This window comes from Phyllopteryx taeniolatus, chromosome 2 (genome assembly GCF_024500385.1).
Source record: "Phyllopteryx taeniolatus isolate TA_2022b chromosome 2, UOR_Ptae_1.2, whole genome shotgun sequence".
Taxonomy (NCBI): Eukaryota; Metazoa; Chordata; class Actinopteri; order Syngnathiformes; family Syngnathidae; genus Phyllopteryx; species Phyllopteryx taeniolatus.
This window is the reverse complement of record NC_084503.1, coordinates 7,946,893-7,965,580: the sequence shown is the minus strand read 5'-3', so window position 1 is coordinate 7,965,580 and position 18,688 is coordinate 7,946,893. Positions and strand designations below refer to the sequence as shown.

The window sequence follows — 18,688 nt, the reverse complement described above, 5'->3', positions numbered from 1 at the left end:
GTGGCCAAAATGTATGCGAGCGGTACGTGCCACGCCATGTACATTCAAATGAATGGGAGCAAGCCAGCCTCTTTTAAAATATCCACGCTTGCTTTTATTCTCGCCCTTGTCCTCTCTCTGTAGTAATCTGCTTCTTCCTTAACTATTACACTGATAAAGTAAAGATACTGTATGTGCAGCATCAAACGTCTATACAGGTTAGCTGTTCAGGGCGTCCATACACTGTATATCCAATCGATCATTGTGCGGATGTGAGTCGCCAACTTTTTTTTTTTGCGATGGCCCGGTCCGGGTCATGTGGTCGGGTTCGACCACATAGGGCAATGTGCAGCGGGCCTTAGTAAAAATACTCCTGTCCTCATCACTGCTACTCCATACACACTTAGACATGCTAATATAGCCAACCTATCTGCATTCTCTGTCTGAATAAAAGGTTCTCTTATCTGTCTCACCTGAAGGCTACAGATGCTGGAGGCCATTTGCAAGCACTGGGAAGGACCCATCAGCTTGGCGCTTTACATGTCTGACACAGAAGCTCAGCAGTTCCTACGCTATGCTCAAGCCTCAGAGGTCCTAAAAAACCGTAAGAACATAGGCTATCACATTGTTTATAAGGAGGGCCAGTTCTACCCCGTCAACCTGGTGAGGAATGTTGCCCTGAAGAATGCAAACACCCCCTACGTTTTCCTGACGGATGTGGACTTCTTACCAATGTATGGTCTCTATGATTACCTCAGGTAAGACCAGCTGCCCTTCAATCTTTAAAGCTTCAGCAGTGTATCCCCCTAATTATGAAAGAAGTTCAGCTATAGCTCCACTACAATGATGGGTACGCACAGCTAATAATATACACTAAAGAGAAAAAGTCTACATACTTCTGTTCAAGTGTCAGGGTTTTGTGATATATAAAAATGAGAAAAATAATGTAACATGTATCTTGTAAAGTTCAACTGTAAAAAAAAAAAATTTTAAATTAAGATGGGACGCAAAAATACACAACTGAGATAATGTGCTTACACAAGTGTGCACACCCTCTTATATAGTGTGCGTGGTTGTGTTCAGAATTAACCAGTCACACAAACTCGTTACTCTAAATGGGAGCACAGCAATTGCCACCGTATAAAGTGCCTCCGATTAACCCCAAATAATCGTGTATTCCTGACATATTTGTAGTCACATCTTATAGCACAAGCCATAAGCTGAAGAAACTTTGTACAGCATCAGAGGGCTCTCATTGTTCAAAGGTATCAGTCAGGAGAATGGTACAAAAGAATTTTCGATGCATTAAATTTACCATGGAACAAAGTGAAGACAGTCATCACCAAGTGGAGAAAATATGTCATAACAATGACAATAGTGGCTTTTCCACTGCAGGAATATTTTCAGAAACATCCCAATCTACCCTGGTATTTTGAATTCCCCAGTGTTTCTCCCGAAAAACTACCCAGTACAAAACGTTCCTCCAGGGTTGTTTCAGTTCCTCCAAGCAACTAGGGTTTTTCCTGACATTCACGGAACGCTTGAGGGGGCTGTGCTGATGAACGCGGGTTGGTTGACACAGTCGTCTTGTCAGTGTCACATCTTACTTATTTTTTTCCGACAGGGCTCGAAATAAGCGGATTTGCATCGCAATTTGCGAGTCAAAATTTGCATTTTGCACTTCATGAAAGCATGCCGACTGGCCGGAGAGGCGCGAACCCATGTGGGTGTGTGCGCCCTCTTTGGTGGCATCGGAGGTGACACCACGGGCTGCAGGAGCCGAGGTGGGACCTCCTCCATGCTGCAGAAAATGCCAAGTTGGCCATAGTGCAAGAACAGGAAATGAAGCCAGGCTTTCGGTCTGTGTTTGTTTTGTATGTTTGTATGTGCAAAAATAAAAACGCGTACAGTGGAACCTCGGTTACAAACGTAATTCATTCGTGACTCGGTTTCTAACCCAATACGTTCTTAAACCGAGGTAACGTTTCCCATTGAAATGAATAGAAATGCAATGAATCCACTCCAGCCCCAAAATTAAGTTCTACTGTACTTACCTTTTTATCAGTGTGTGTCGTTAAAAATAAATATAGTGCAATATAGAAATAAGTGAAAACCCACTATTATAAAGAAATAAAACATTAAATAAATATGATAACAGTTTATTGGTCATTAACTTTAACATCATTGAAGAAGAGTTTTCTTCCATATAACACAAGGGGAATTCTGATTCAAGGCGACACGGTGACCGACTGGTTAAGACATCTGCCTCACAGTTCTGAGGACCAGGGTTCAATCCCCGGCCCCGCCTGTGTGGAGTTTGCATGTTCTCCCCGTGCCTGCGTGGGTTTTCTCCGGGTACTCCGGCTTCCTCCCACATCCCAAAAAGATGCATGGTAGGTTAATTGACAACTCTAAATTGCCCGTAGGTATGAATGTGAGTGCGAATGGTTGTTTGTTTATATGTGCCCTGCGATTGGCTGGCAACCAGTTCAGGGTGTACCCCGCCTCCTGCCCGATGATGGCTGGGATGGGCTCGTATGCGTTCTCCATATGCAGAACGCATATGTGGAGAACTATTTTGACGTGATTACGCCAACATTAACCGTTCGTTTTCTTAATTAGAGACGCCACAATTCAATAAAAAACATATATTCCTGGTTGCACCTTGAGAGGAGGATAGCTGCCTCCAACCTCCCCAAATAAAAGGTTAGTAAAGTATGTTAAAATAAAGCTAGGACAAAGATTTTCTGTTTGGGGTGTTTAGTAATGATATATGTATTTGCAATTACTCAAATGTGTTTGCCGTGTTTGCAGAATGAGTAAACATATGCATGCTCACAATAGTGACCCGTGGGATAGCACATTCGTCGATAAATATAAAATACTTGCTCTGAGTCTTATCTTTTTTCTATGTTATAGATTCACTTTGACTGAAGTTTTTCATAATTTGGGTGTATGTGATGGCCCAAGGCATGTAACATTGCAGTTCTCCCCCCTCAAATGAAAAATATCCCATTTTCAGTGATTGTGAAAGTGATGGATCTGGTATGGACTATGAGGTGGAGATTTCCCAGTACGGATGTTGAATGCATATCCTGAACTTGTGGGCACTGATGATGACAGGAACAACATTGATTACAACTTCCCCCTCCTCCAACCCACCAGCACTACCTTACCACCTTTTGATCACAGTGCTGAATGTTTCAAACAAAGCTGTCCTGATCCAATGAAAATTTTCCTGCTACTGTATCCGCCCACACTAAGAGAGATGACCCTTGAAATGTCCAATCTCTACTCCATGCAGACCAAGGGCAGGCTAGTGGATATGGGTATGGATGAGCTCCTTAAATCTGCATATACGTAGCACTGTTCCATGAAGACATACCTGTATGCACTGGTCAGCTGACAGTGATGTTACATAATCAAATAATTTCAAATGCAATGCGAGGAAATCGATTTGGCGAAATAATGGCCTCACTACATTTTGCGGACAACACAAAGATCACTGAGGATCCATTTTTCAATTTTAGGCCAATCTTCACCAATCTTCTTAAAAAAGTCATGCCATATCCAGAATGTGTGTCAGTGGATGAGAGTATGATCAGATATTATGGCCGCCATGAATGTAAGCAACTCATAAAAGGCAAACCAATCCATTTTGGTTATAAAATATGGTGCCTTGCATCACTCAGTGGATACATGTATCATATGCAGCCATACGAGGGAGGCCATACGCGCCTCCCAAAAACTGGGTGAGGCCAAGAGCCAAGCATTGTTCTTGGTCTTGCAGAGCAAGTTGAGGTGCCTCAAGGTAGCAAATTCCACTATGACAACCTCTTTCCTTCCCTTTCACTCCTCGATGAGATGGCCAAGAGGGGATATGGGAGCTGTGGGACATTGAGGAAAAACCAACTCTTTGATGTTCCCTTCAAACCAAAGAGTGAATTTATGAAGTTACCCCGAGGAACCTCAGAACTTCTAACACAAGCAGATAAGCTGTTGGTCCGCTGGAAAGACAACAATGCTGTGACTATAGCACCAAAAACGGGGAAGCAATATATTGAAACAGTGGTCAAGAGTTGGAACAAAGAGCGACATGCCTTTGACAAAGTCCATCAACCACAAAGCCTAAAACACTATAATGAACACATGGGAGGTGTAGCTCTTCATGACCAACGGGTCTCGAGATACAGCATCACAATCAGGTCCAAGAAGTGGTGGTGGCCCATATTTTCATGGTCTCTCAGCAGTCCGCTCGTAAATAGCCATTCCTTTTATTGATTTGTTATGAGAGGGACCATTGCTCTGGTTACTTTCTTTAGGATAGTTTGGTCCAAGGCCTTTGTCTCACAGAAGGAGATCTCTACTCTCTGCTACAATGCAAGATTGGGCAAGATATGGCCAACACCCTCACGGGCCAATCAATAGATTCCTGAGATGTTGTTTGTTGTGATAAACGGACCACCTCCGCCTGCAATGCATCACTTCACAGAGAGTGCTTTAAAAAATATCACAGACAGTAGTTAATGAGATAAAAGTGAATGTAAATGGATGAAAGGGCCAATACACAAATAATATTGATGCCGTTAAAGAGTGGTGAAGAGCAGTACAGTGTTCTTTGAAAAGAGCTTCAATTGAGTCAACACATATGGCAATGGGATTGACAGATAGCTCTGAGGATGATTCTTTTTGTCATCCATATGTATGCAGGACTATCTAAATGTTGTGTTTATGTTCTGTAATGACTGTTTGACTGAGAGTAGTTCAAAATAGTTTGCACAAACAAATGTAGCACTTTGTTCATGAGGCATCAGTGTGACTGAATGTCATGAGTGGAATGTATATTTTCCGTTGAATTTTGTACTAAAATGTTATATTGACATGTACAAAATAGGCAAGTAATTGCATGAAATATTCAAATTTTAAAAAAGCAATGTTGACATATTGTGATCTTTATCGTTCGCATTTGTTGCAAGCACTTGCATAGCTTTTAAGTGGGTGCACAGCATACTATCACACTGGTCACAATTGTGACTGGTCATAAAATACACTTTTTCACCTATCTCTCTCTCTCTCTCTCTCTCTCTCTCTCTCTCTCTCTATATATATATATATATATTTTTTTTTTTTTTAAATATAATTATGATTGATTACTTGAAATGGCTACCAATGACACCTAATTTTTATGTTTGAATGTCTGGGAAAAACTTGGGATTAAATGGGTCTAATTAATTAAGGTCTGTTATGGCTATTGTTCATCATGCAGATTGGCGTGTGTGTGTTAACCTGTATTTTCGTAAACATTGCAATATACATCATAGGGTTAAAGAAAATCGCAATGTATTTTTTTCCCCCCAATATTGTGCAGTCCTAATTGTCAAAAAAAAGTCTGCATTAAAGTATGTGGAAAGAGCAAATTATGGGGTTGGCTTTCCAGTTGATATATATTTTTTTCTTTTTCTGTGCAGAAAAACTGTCATGCAGTTGGATTTGGCAAATCATAAGAAGGCTCTGGTGGTTCCAGCTTTCGAGACACTGCGTTATCGCTTGTCCTTCCCCAAATCCAAAGCAGAGCTACTCTCCATGCTGGACATGGGGACTCTTTATACCTTCAGGTATCAAAATGTGAATATAAGATGTTCTTAGTATTGAATGATGCAATGTTCTCTTCAATTTCCTTTAACCTGTTAATCAGAATTGTTCAGCGTGAGTCCTGATGTTCAGAGACAGTATTAATGCTGTAATGCATGGTTTTGAATGGTAAATATTTTGACAAAACACTGAAGTACCAGGTATTCCATTATAAATAAAATTGAACATTTAGTTGAGGTTATTTCATCTGGTATTGTTTGGGAGTTAACTGTTAGTAGAAGACGTGATGGAGAGGCAGATTTCGAATGTTGTAGCTTTAATAAATGAATCACAAGTGTAGCAATTATGGATGAAATAAGAATGGTGCTTAATTTAGAAGCGGCACCTGCGTTAGGTTATCGTAATTTTAAATTAAAATCAAGATATTTGATATATATGAGGGGAACCACGTCGTTTAACTTGAGGCGAAATGACGACAAAGTTTTTAATCAGTTCCATATCGGAAGGTGGCTACACTTTAGAAACTTTGAGTTCGAGACTTTCCAGAGGTTTCGTTCCGAACCCAAACACACACACAATCAATGCAAGTGGTGAATTTTATAGAAAATCTAATAATAAAAAGGGGTTTCTGCAGGACAAACACAAAACAAACAAGGTACAGACGAACTTTGGCAAAGGAAGGGATTTGTGACGTGAGATGAGCAGAATAGGCGTGTAGTGAATGCGTATAGCTGAGGACTCCTGTTCTCGTTAATATAAACCCAAATATGCACTCATCCGTACTTTTAGTAGACCGCAATGTTGGACTTAGGTGTCTGGAACACGTTTGAGGCAGCCGAGTCAGGCTCCCGAGTGTTCGGCCGGCCTGGTCCGCACTGGGAACAGGTGGATTAGACGGAAGGCAGGAAGGTATAAAAGGAGGAAAAGCAGGAGGCCAACGAGTTCCCAGGCATGACGTCTCTCGGGTGTCTCTGTTCGCAAGACGTTCCCCCGGACTGACCTCGGGGCCCCCAAACAGGGTAGCTCGGAGCGCTTGCAGGAGGCTCTCGTTTAGAGTCTGCGTGCGGCGTTGCGTCTCACTAGCAGTTATCGTCTACCTCGGCGGGGAGCGGCGGTAGTGCGAGGCTGGGCTGTCGGGTGGCACAGCGTTGCATGTCCGCTACACAACATTAAAGACACCCTTCACCCAATGGCTTTCTTCCATTCTGGGTGACAATATGGATGGTGGAATTATTAAGTCTCTGTGATTTTCATGTTCATTTCCATTATAACTTTGCGAGTCAGTGTGCTAGGGTACCACTAGTGATGCCAGTGAAGAACCACTATTTTGAGGAACGAGCAAAGTAACGCGTTACTTTTCCCGGGAGAGTAATTAGACTACATTTACTTCTTCAAACCAACAATAGTTACTTTAGCATCATCAATGTCTCTCACCAAATACTGATTTATAGCTGGTGATTCGTACAAAGAGGAATCAGTTAAGTAACGAAGTTACTTTTTCAAGGTAACAGTGGAAACACTGGGTATCACAACAACTGCTGTTGTCATCTGAGGCAAGATGTAAAGGTACACATCGTAAACTGTGAACAACAGTTTAAGCTCCAGGGAAGGTAGGAAAGGTACAATTTCTGAAGCCCCCTTAACACATCTATTTCAGGTTGTGAATACATAGTGTATTGCTGCTTTCAAGACTGAATGGTGTTGTTGACAAGTTCTGCTTCAATAAGACGGCATAATGGTGGACTCAGATTTACTTGTGCAATCTCGAGTGACTTAATGTGGACACGCTTTCTATTTTTCTATTTTCTATTGATAGGATGTATTGAAGCACGCACTGCCTACTAAGACATAGAGTAGCTTTCTTCATAGATCCAGAGGGGATAGAATATATTGATTAAGGGCACTAGTAAATGCGTTCTGCTCCGATTGTGTAAAGGTGATTCAGAAAGAGCAAGCTGGCTTGCTCATACTCCCCCTTGAGCTGCTTTTTCTCTTTACCTGAGGGAAGTGTAAAAAAAACCCAAAAAAAACACAATGTTGAATACTGAAAAAGCAAATATGAGTTGGTGACTTGTTTTATTACCTGTGCAAAACTAAACAAATGTATGCATTGAATGAGGAGAACCTTTATTTAATCTTACTGCGTTTGTATCCACCTCAGCTCATAATTGCTCATAAACATAGGCATTATTGTGGGGATCCTAAGTCGTCAAAATTGACAAAGCAAGACTGTGCGGTTACAGTTAATGGGGTTGGGGTGGGAAAATAAGGGAATTGTTGCATCATGGGTAATCTCAGCAGGTTAGGCCTACAGATGCAAGAAAATGGATGGATAGATGAAGATTTGATGAAGAAGTATTTGCCTCAGAAAATAGAGGAGGTTTCCACTGGAGAGAAGCCTGACCGGTGAAAGATTTCTCTTGAGTTGCACATCTGGTCATTCTAGAAACCAACAGCAACTCCGACTGCAGTGTCGGAGTAACGTAATAAGATACAATGAACTCTATATAGAACATTTTAGGTGAGGAACCTGGTAAGTAACATAACTTGGTACTTGATCAGACAATTTTCATTTCCAAACTCATTTTTCTCAATGAATTATTGTGTCTGCAGGTATCACGTGTGGCCTAAAGGCCACGCCCCTTCCAACTATGCCAAATGGAGGACAGCCACCACACCATATAAGGTTGACTGGGACCCAGACTTTGAACCTTATGTTGTCGTAAAACGACATTGTCCGGAATATGATCAGCGCTTTGTGGGCTTTGGCTGGAACAAAGTTTCCCATATCATCGAGCTGGACGCACAGGTACTCTACGCACAAAGTATGTAATGTGCACAGTACTTATATCGCTGCATAGAATCCATGGTCATTGTTTGGGGCCATTTCAGCCTGCTATTTTATTTTGCTGGGCTGGTCACAAAATTTGTTATTAGAATATTTTAAATCTATATTACCACAAACAAACGTACAGTTTGTTTCACACACAAACAGTATTGAGGCAAAAATCCAATAAGTTCCCAATTAGATATCATTATATTTTGATATTAATATACATTCTTTTTACTTCCTTTCAGGAGTATGACCTTATGGTTCTTCCAAATGCTTTCATGATCCACATGCCCCACGCGCCCAGCTTTGACATCTCCAAGTTTCGCTCGAGCTCGAGCTACCGCAACTGCCTGAAAACCTTAAAAGAGGAGTTCCACCAGGACTTGTCCAGGAAGTATGGCTCAGCTGCTCTCAAGTACCTAACTGCCCAGAGGAACATCTAAACAATGCTGTCAGACACTTTTTCACGAGAGACAGAGTTCGCACATATATTGATTTGATCTCCTGCCATGGAGATGGCAAAGCTTACAGCCCATTTCAGACATTCTGAGCCCCTGTGCTAACATCATCGTGATAAGTTTACCAAGACGGTGGATACTCTCATTTGCAGGATTCACTGGGCTGATCCAATATTGATACTGAATCAACTAGCTTTAAAGCGTGATTGAAAACTACAGTATGTTATGATTTGTTTTGACAATCAGGGATATTTCAAATATACGTGATCCAGTGGACAGTACTCACATTGATAACTGGAAACCAAGTTCAAGGACACAGAGCAAGCACCACCGAGCCATTTGGGGGGTAGTTTACATTAAAAAGGTGAATTGGTTGTGGAGGTCAGTCAAACTGGAGGAAATGTTTAGGCCTTATGACTGATAGTATTTACGAAAATATTTACTATTTTCATATTTAGTCAAATACAAACCCATGAACTTATACAAGTGATCGGGTTAATTCATCATTCTTTTTGAGACCTTTGAAATGTTATCCATCCAAGACCAATTTAATTAATTTAGACAATATTTTAGCTTCAGGGACTGTCTGTGTGTCTGCATGTGTATATACTGTGTGTGTGTGTGGGTGTGTGTGTGTGTGTATATATATATATATATATATATATACAGTATATATACACACAGTACTGTAGGTGCCGCACATACAACTACACATTTCTTGTACTCATCATCAGGGTTATTATGGTGGGGTATGAATGACTACCAATTTGCTTAAGTGTCAGCACCTGTACCACATGTTCATGTGGTAATTTCACATGTGAAAAATGATAAGAATGGTTATCTCAATAATCCATAAGGCTTCTTTATACTCGCTCGGTGCCGTGACCGAGCTGACGTCACCGCTGCTATCCCGCGCACCGTTTGCCTTTATACTCAAGCGCAACGCACACACGCTGTTTTGAAAATGTACTGCAGTTCACCTCCAAGTTGGGGGTGTCGCTACGGCTGTTATTGGCTAGGACACCACAGGGTGGAGTTTCCTCTGCATTTTTTGGCCATTTCCAGTAGCCGTTTTTACTTTCCTTTCCGTAACAAGGAACAAAGCAACAACAATGGCGACCATGGAACTGTGTCTGCTAGAACAAATGGACCTAGATGACCAGCTGATACGTTTAATTATGCTGCAAAATCGATCAAGGGGGCGGCGGCGTAGATGGTATGTAGAACCAAGGGGAACGCTGAGTACGTCATCACAGCATGTGACTAAAACGAGCCGATCACAAGAGATGATCTCCGTGTGCGCGTCAAGTGACGCAGATGGGGCGCATAGGGGCCGCGCGGGCCAATGCGTCGGTCACGTGATGCAATGCGGGCATTGTCAGCCGCACGAGCACAGGAGTATAAAGAGGCCTTTACAGGTGAAGTAATAAGCCAGACAAAGCAGCAGTGACTGGGACCAACTCACAATGCACATTAGTTTTGTCTAGAAGCTGTCATGCTGTATGTATGAGAGAAGAGCATGAGATGTTAAGTTTTCTGTATATTTTGCATTACTGTCTGATTCACTGGATATGTGTAAACTACTGAAACCTTCCAACAACAGTTTTGTGGAGTGCACCTTCAAATTACAAAGCACATTCATAAAATCACGTCACAATTTTTAGCTTAATACATGTAACAGTTCATATACAAATTGACAATTGTGGTATTTGTTTTCCACAGTTGCAATTAACCAACTATTGGTGCTGAGGAAAATGTTAGCACGTTCATGAGGTCTTAAACAGCATTGTAAAAAAGTCGTTAATCATCTAGCAAAGGATACTTTGGTCGCAGGATAACACATGAACCATCACTCACACATTTAGCTGGGCCCAAATCCCAAATATCCTGAAAAAAACAAGAAATCATCTTTTTCCTTCTTTCAATCCTATTTTTCACCGGTAGTTCTTCTTTCCCCATTGATCATCTATTGTTTATCAGCTACAGTGTAATGACCAATAATTATTTTTAATTGTACAAATAATATAATTTATTGAACATGATTCTTCACTAATGAATTTTTATGGTAATACTGGAGACAAGAACTACAAGAAAAAACATCCAATAATATGTTGTAAAGGGATAAAGGTTGCACAAAATTGCAATGAAAGTGGACAGGTTCGAATAGAGATTCCTAAAGGTCAGGGAAAAAATAGAATTGTGATATCACTCAAAAATAAAAATAAAAAGAATACTTCCGAAGTTCTATATTGCAATCCTGGTTCCATATAGCACCATTGTATGCAACTGGCGTTATTTAGGGGTTCGTGATGATTCTTTAGAAAAGTGATAGTTCTATACAGCAACTATCCCTCAACCCTCTTCCACTTATTGGATGTGAGGTCAGGTTGCGGGGGCAGCAGCTTACGCTGGCAACACCAGACATCCCTCTCTCCAGCCACTTTGTCCAGTTCTTGGGGGATCAGGAGGCATTCCCAGTAGGTAGATGCTAGCCTTGGAACGCCTCTCCAGTGTGTCATGGCCTCCTCCCAGAGGGATGTGCCAGTAACACCTTAACAGGAAGCTGTCCAGGAGGCGTCCTAACCAGATGCGTAAGCGACCTCATCTGGCACCGCTCGATGCAGAGGAGGAGCAGCTGATCCCCTTCCGAATGAGCGAGCTTCTCACCCTACAGGAAGAGCTGGGACACCCATTGGAGGAATCTAATTTCGGTCGTTTATAAGCGGTAAGACTGGTCTATAGGTAAGCGTGGGAATGTAGATCAACGAGTAAATCAAGAGCTTCATCTTTCGCCTCAGCTCTGTCTTTAACTCGACAGTCCGATGCAGAGTCCCCTCTTCAGAACCCCTGAATAGATCTGACCAGGGAGGCTGAGAAGTGTGAGCCCCCTCTAGTTGGAACACCACCTCTGGTTCCCTTTCTTAAAAGGGGTACCACGGCCACCCATGTCCGCCAAGCCAAAGGCACTGTCTCCGATGTCCTATGACATTTAACATAGGATTGTAGAGAGCTAAATACAACCATGTAACCAATGAAACAACATAATGACTAAAAACACTGAAGTAAACAATTTCATGAGGTTTACTCTCGTTGCTTTTGTGAAACTATGTCGTAATACCCTCACCATGTTGAATACTGTATGCTGCAAAAAACAAGATGCTCAAATCATGGAAAAGATTGGTATATTTGCTCCTATGTAATGTTGTATTCAACTTCATATCAAATGTTAATTTTACAATGAATTCAATTATTTTGATTTTTAAAACAGTGTTTTGCCTTGAAAGAACAAACATAGTCAATTGCAATACCTTTCAATCAAAAGCAAAAAATGGGACCAAATAAAAATGGTCGAGATCAATCACATTCCCTCCCTGCCCACAGACGAACGTTTTGGTACAGTGGGTATCAAATTCTACACATTCCTGTTCAAATGGCAGGTTTTTGTGATACAAAAAAAATGAGACCAAGATAAATCATTTCAAAACTTATTTCCACCATTTATGATCTTTAATCTGTACAACTCAATTGGGAAAAAAAACAAACAAATCTATTCAAGAGGGTGTCATCGGCCCATCACACATTTTCCAACATGCGTTGGAAGATTTCAAATTTGTTTTTACAAAATGCAGCCAGACTGAGATGTTTTCCTTTCTAACATAAAGGCTCGGCCTTGCTACTCTTCCCCATAGCCCAGATGAAGACGATGGAAGATCGTTGTTGTTGTCAGTTGTACTAAACAGCCAATATTTTTGCACCCTTCTCCTGATTGATACCTTTGAACAATGAGATCCTTCTGATGCCGTGGAAGCTCTCTGCGGACCATGGCTTATACTGCAGTACTACAAAAATGCCAGGATACTGACTGCTAGAACATCTGAACCTTATTTGGGGTTAATCAGTTTAGTGTTAAATGGTGCCAGGTGCATGCTGACTCCACTTTAACAAGAGTGAATGTGATTGGCTTATTCTGAACACACACATCCCATTTTCTAATAGGGTGTGCACACTTGTGCAACCACATTGTCTCAGCTTTTTTATTTGTACTTCCAATCTTGAAATTAGGCCCATTTCTTTTTTTATCAATTGAGTTGGACGTATTATAGTTCACGGCGGCCAACTGGTTACCATCTCTGCCTCACAGTTCTGAGGACCCAGGTTCAAATCCAGCCTTGCCTGTTTGGAGTTTGCATATATTTTCTCCGTGCCTGAGTGGGTTTTCTATGGGTACTACAGTTACCTCCCACATCCCAAAAACATGCATGGTAGGTTAATTGAAGACGCTAAATTGCCCGTAGGTGTGACTGTGAGTGTGAATGGTTGTTTGTTCATATGTGCCCTGCGACTGGCTGGCAACCAGTTTAGGGTGTACCCTGCCCCTCGGCTGAATCTCGCTGGAATAGGCTCCAGCAAGCCCGCGACCCTAGTGAGAATAAGCGGTACGGAAAATGAATGACTATTACAGTTCACACTGAGAGTGGAAAATGTTTTTAAATGATGTATCTTGGTCTTATTTTTTTTTTCCTCCAAAAACGTCAAACAAGGTGTGTGTAGACTTTTTTAATATCCACTGTAACTAATTAATTATCATCACGGGGAATAGTAGTGATAGGCATTTATATTTATGTTAAACATTGTATCTTTTTCAAAATGCTTTATCTGTGTCTAATAGATAGAATCCTATATACAGTGTTTTATAATTGAGACCCCTGTTCATGACAGGGTAGGATTTGATATTGCAGAAAAAATAAATGATGGACCAACACTTTTTATGGTGGATGCCAATGTCTCACTCATAGAGCATCGTATAGTCCTGGAATTGCGAGCAGAGATTAAAAATTGAGTGTTTTAAGTCTATCTCTGTAAACCTCTGTATTTCGTTGGTGTTTTATTCCCTGAGGTCTTCTAGTACCCACATTCGTTTATTGAACAGAGAAACAGTCCAGGTCTTGAGCAGATGCAGTGGGTCCTTAACCACGAGTCCACCGCATCATGCATGAACATGAATCATGAAGAGTCCTGCTTCCTCCCTGCTCTCATCAATGCCACATTGACTTGTTGGTGATTGTGGTAAATGCTATACTGTAGTGCCTTTGCTGTGTTGTGAAACTGGGTATTGATTGTAACAAAAGGGCCTGAGCTCAGGCACTCTATTTATTATTGAATCAAATCAATCTTATTTTTCTATGTATGTGCTTGAAATAAATTTGCCCTTTTGTAATAATTTGGCTTGGGCTATTCTGTGTCAAAGTGCAACACGAGACCAAACAAGTCAATGTCTTTTACGAGAACATTAGTTAGTGTATTGATTTAAATAATGGTTTGTCATAGGTGAATAATTCCATTTATTACCCATGACGGCATCAAGTTATTTTTAATGCTTCCTGACGTAATTTGTCAAGTCTTATTTCCGTAGGATAAGTCCACTTTCTGGTCGCAAAAGAAACATTTTGATTAGACCTGAGGCTTAAATTCACACAGTTAATTTGTGTGTAGGTAACAAAACGCATTAAAAAATAATAAAAGGTTAATGAAAATAAACACAAATATCCAGTGTCCGAATATAATTCAAAATATCTGGGAGTACAACCAGTTTTCAAGGAATGCAATAAAATGCTAAGAATTCAAATAAATACAATTTAAAAAAAAAAAAAAAAGTGCTTCAAGTATGCCTACCATTTAACTGGTTTAAGTGCTAATAATTTAACTGTTTCAGAGGTTTGAGTTTTAGGAACACAAGTTTGTCAGCTTGTTCTAAAGACCCTGACTTATACGACTGTGGTGTTCCAACCTGAACATCAAGGGGCACTATGTAAAAGAAGAACAAGAATCACCTTTATTGTCATGAACATGCATGTATGCACATTAAATTTGTTCTCTGCATTTTACTCATCACAGTGAACACACACACTTGTTAGTGGAACACACTGGAGCAGGGGGCAGCTGAAGCGCCCCGGGAGCAGTTCGGGTTATCAGTGTCTTGCTCAAGGACACCACAGCTGTGAGTCCGGGGGATGTTGGCAGATGGTCTGGTCAGGGTCTTGAACCTCGGTCCCCCACGGTGGCAGGTGATGATATTAACCATTGGGCCACGGCTGCCCGAAGTAAATAGATAAGAGATGAAGAAAAAAATAACATAGGAGTAAGTAAATAGAGTCGTGCGGATATACAAGTAGCGCTGTGTGCTGAGCTGTAAATAAAGTGAATACAAAAAGTGAAACTCTAAAGAAATATGACTGCTTTATGAGTGCGCCACCGAACCTGACTGTCCAGAACAGGCGGCTCAGCCAGTAATAGCTAGCTTGGCCCAACCAAACTGACAATCCTTAGTGGTTGATCACTCAACTCCCGCATTGATGAAGAATGCAGTTAGCGCCGACGACAATATGAGGTGCAGGACACATTGACGCCATACTATGAATGCAATTTGTGGATCCGGTGCTGGTGGACCAGCGCGTCTCTTTACTCCAGGAGTCACCAACGGGTTGACCAAACCGTAGCGTTTGTGGAGTGAAGCTAGCAGGCACAACGACGTTGACGTTTAACCTCCCCAAAGAAGAACAAAAACATAATTTTTCACAGTGAATGACAGGATGTGTTCTTTTTTACTACATTGAAAAAAAAAATTTGTCTCATTTGTGGAGCGACTGTGGCAACGCCAAAGTGTCACAATGGAGAGAGAGATTTATTTCAGAACGGACCACACAAGCTTCCGTGCTAACTACCCAATGGGCAGCGCACTATGAGCTGAACAAGTCAGCGAGTTGAAGGCAGCTTTGTGCAAACAGACCGGTGAAAAACGCCCCAAAAATAAGCAAAGGCACATTTAGAGCTGCACACTTCTTGCTGAAGAAAAAGAAGGCATTTTCGGACGAGGAGTTGTTCAAAGAAGCAACCATGATAAATGCAAAAACAGTACTTAAAGACGAGAAATATGGAACCGATGTAGTCGCCACTCTCTCCGATGTCCAATTAGGGGAAACTACAATGGTTAGAAGAGTGGATGACGCAGTCAACATGGGTGTGCACTTCATCCTAGAACACCTCGACGACGTGTGAACCTACGCGAGGATGCTGTTCGTGGACTTCGGCTCTGCGTTCAACACCATCATCCCCAAACTCCTCTCCTCCAAGCTTCTCCAGCTCAGCATCTCGCCTGCCATCTACCAGTGGATTTACAGCTGCCTGACGGGCAGGACACAGCAGGTGAGGCTGGGGGACACCACCTCATCTCCACGCACCCCAAGGTTGTGTCCTCGCTCCGCTGCTCTTCTCTCTCTACACAAACGACTGCACCTCAACGCACCCGGCTGTCAAACTCCTGAAGTTTGCAGATGACACCACTGTCATCGGCCTCATCAAGGACGGTGACGATTCTGCGTATCGACAGGAAGTGGAGCGGCTTGACTTGTGGTGTGGCCGACACAACCTGGAGCTGAACACGCTCAAGAATGTACAGATGATTGTGGACTTCAGTAGGCATCCTTCTCCACAGTTGCCACTCACGCTGTCCAACTGCCTTGTGTCAACCGTTGAGACCTTCAAGATCGTGGGTATTACAGTCTCTCAGGACCTGAAGTCCTGAAAATCAACTCCGTCCTCAAAAAGGCCCAGCAGAGGATGTACTTCCTGCAGCTTCTGAGAAAGCACGGCCTGCCACAGGAGCTGTTGAGGCAGTTCTACACAGTGGTCATCGAATAAGTCCTGTGTTCTTCCATCACAGTCTGGTTTGGTGCTGCTACAAAAAAGGACAAATTCTGACTGCAACAGACAATCAAAACTGCTGAAAAGATTGTCGGTACCCCCCTCCCCACCCTTGAGGACTTGCACACAAAATCCTCTTGGACCATCCACATCCTGGTCACCAGCACTTCCAGCTCCTTCCCTCAGGTAGGCGCTACCGTACAATGCTAACTAAAACTAGCAGACATTCCAATAGTTACTTCCCTCTTGCCATTAACTTCTTCAACAGTTAACTTACAATTCCATTGCAACATGCTGCCATTTTTTTGTCTTGAATTTGTTGTCACATTTCTGTAGGGCAAATTATACATTACTTGTGCACTCACTGTAGTAGTAGTCACGCCACGCTGCACTATTTGCATATCTGTTGTTGACCAATACTGGCAACTCATTTGCCTGAGTAGCATCTGCACCATTTGCACAATCGACATTGTCCCAGATTATCGCACTACCAGTGACTTTAAACTGCATAAACTCCTTGAAGTCTCGCCGTCCTTTGCACAATGGTCATTGCACCGGACTATTGCTCTATTAGTCATTCAAACTGCTCTAATTGCTAGAGGACTCTGCATCTTTTTGCACAATTGTCAAAAAAAATAATCATAATTTGTACCGGCACAACCAGATTACTAGCAACTTTTTATTGCTCAGTGCTCTGTCAATTGACTGTCTGTTGTCGTACTAGAGCGGCTCCAACTACCGGAGCGAAATTCCTTGTGTGTTTTTGACATACTTGGCAAATAAAGATAAATAAATAAATACAAATCTCTCCTTTGCTGCGATTGGCTGGCGACCAGTTCACAGTGTACGCCCGCGACCCTAGTGAGGATAAGCAGTATGGAAAATGGATGGATGGATCTTCCCTTTGTTTGCTCTCAGCTCCATCCAACCATCTTCAAAGATGGGCGCCTATCAGCATCCATTTTTGAAGGCTCACAGTCACAATACAAATGCAGCCTTTTCAGGTGCAAGGGTGGATATGTCAAAATTACCATTGCTGCTACTGTGCAAAGATTCTACAAAGCAAAAGTCCATCTTTGACCCATCGTCAAAAATGCAAATTCATAGCAACCAATTTCATTGCTTTGGGTATTTATGCTTTTATCATTGTAGCACCCTCCCACTTTGGGTGGAGTCTGGGTTCTGATTTAACTAGGTGGCGCTGTTACCTGAATCGAGTGTGTTGCCATGGATTTTCTAAAAGCTTGTCACTATTTTTTTCCACACCATGGTGGTTTAACATTGGAAAGGAAGCACAAATGTCATGGCTAGAACATCCTACCACAGCCTTGTGAGCGGGAGATCTGCGGATTTGCCTCTTTTCAACAATGCAGTAATAGCTGATGTCCAAACAGCTTCCCCACAGTTCCAGACAAAGACTGACATACAGAAAATCAGTATGCGAGACCACTGCAAATTAGCAGAAGTTACTGTGGGTTTGACCTTTTGTAAAACCCACACATCCTGTGCTTTCTTACAGGCTAAGAGGATGATCGAGCTAGCTGTGTGTGTGTGTGTGTGTGTGTGTGTATGTGCGCGTGTGTGTGTCGGGGGCAGGGGGGTGTCGCTCGCATGTGTGCATGCGTGTCATTCAACCATAGGGCCCATATAAATGGAAAAAAACCTTCGCATTCAATTTAGAGTTGCCAATGAATCTACCAAGCACGGAGAGAACGGGCAAACTCCAAACAGAAAGGCAAGAAAGCAAAGAATTGAACCCAATACTTTTCAACTGTGAACAGTGGCGTAACCGTGATGTGAAAGGTGGGGAGGACAATTTTCAATTTTTTACTTTTTTGCCACCCCCCAGATGATTTGTTTTCCACAATTTTAAATGCATCAATCAGATGTACTTGACGGTAACATCCAGAGAAAAAGTATGTCTAAAGCATCAGCCCCGAGCAGTGGTTCTCAAAGTGTGCTATGAGGCGGGCTCTATTGAGCGCAGGGGTATAGTTATTTGAACATATTATTTCATTCACAAAATTGCCTCAGACGTTGATTGTTACACATATTGTTAACAATGAAGTGAATTTGAACACTTGTCATATCTGTTAAAAGTGAAAAAAAAATGCATGAAAATAAC

The 18,688-nt window shown here is 41.9% G+C and overlaps 1 protein-coding gene across 5 annotated transcripts in view; it reads left to right on the top strand.

Annotated features, from left to right (window-relative positions):
* The window catches only part of large2 (LARGE xylosyl- and glucuronyltransferase 2), a 101,003-nt gene extending 86,920 nt beyond the window's left edge, over positions 1-14,083 (top strand). For all 5 annotated transcript variants that reach the window (XM_061758255.1, XM_061758236.1, XM_061758245.1 and 2 more), the window contains 4 exons: positions 459-737; positions 5,448-5,594; positions 8,185-8,380; positions 8,650-14,083. In XM_061758255.1, coding sequence (XP_061614239.1) covers positions 459-737; positions 5,448-5,594; positions 8,185-8,380; positions 8,650-8,847 — 820 coding nt within the window. In that variant the 3' untranslated portion in view covers positions 8,848-14,083. The remainder of the gene's footprint in view (positions 1-458; positions 738-5,447; positions 5,595-8,184; positions 8,381-8,649) is intronic.
* The last annotated feature ends 4,605 nt before the right edge of the window (positions 14,084-18,688 follow it).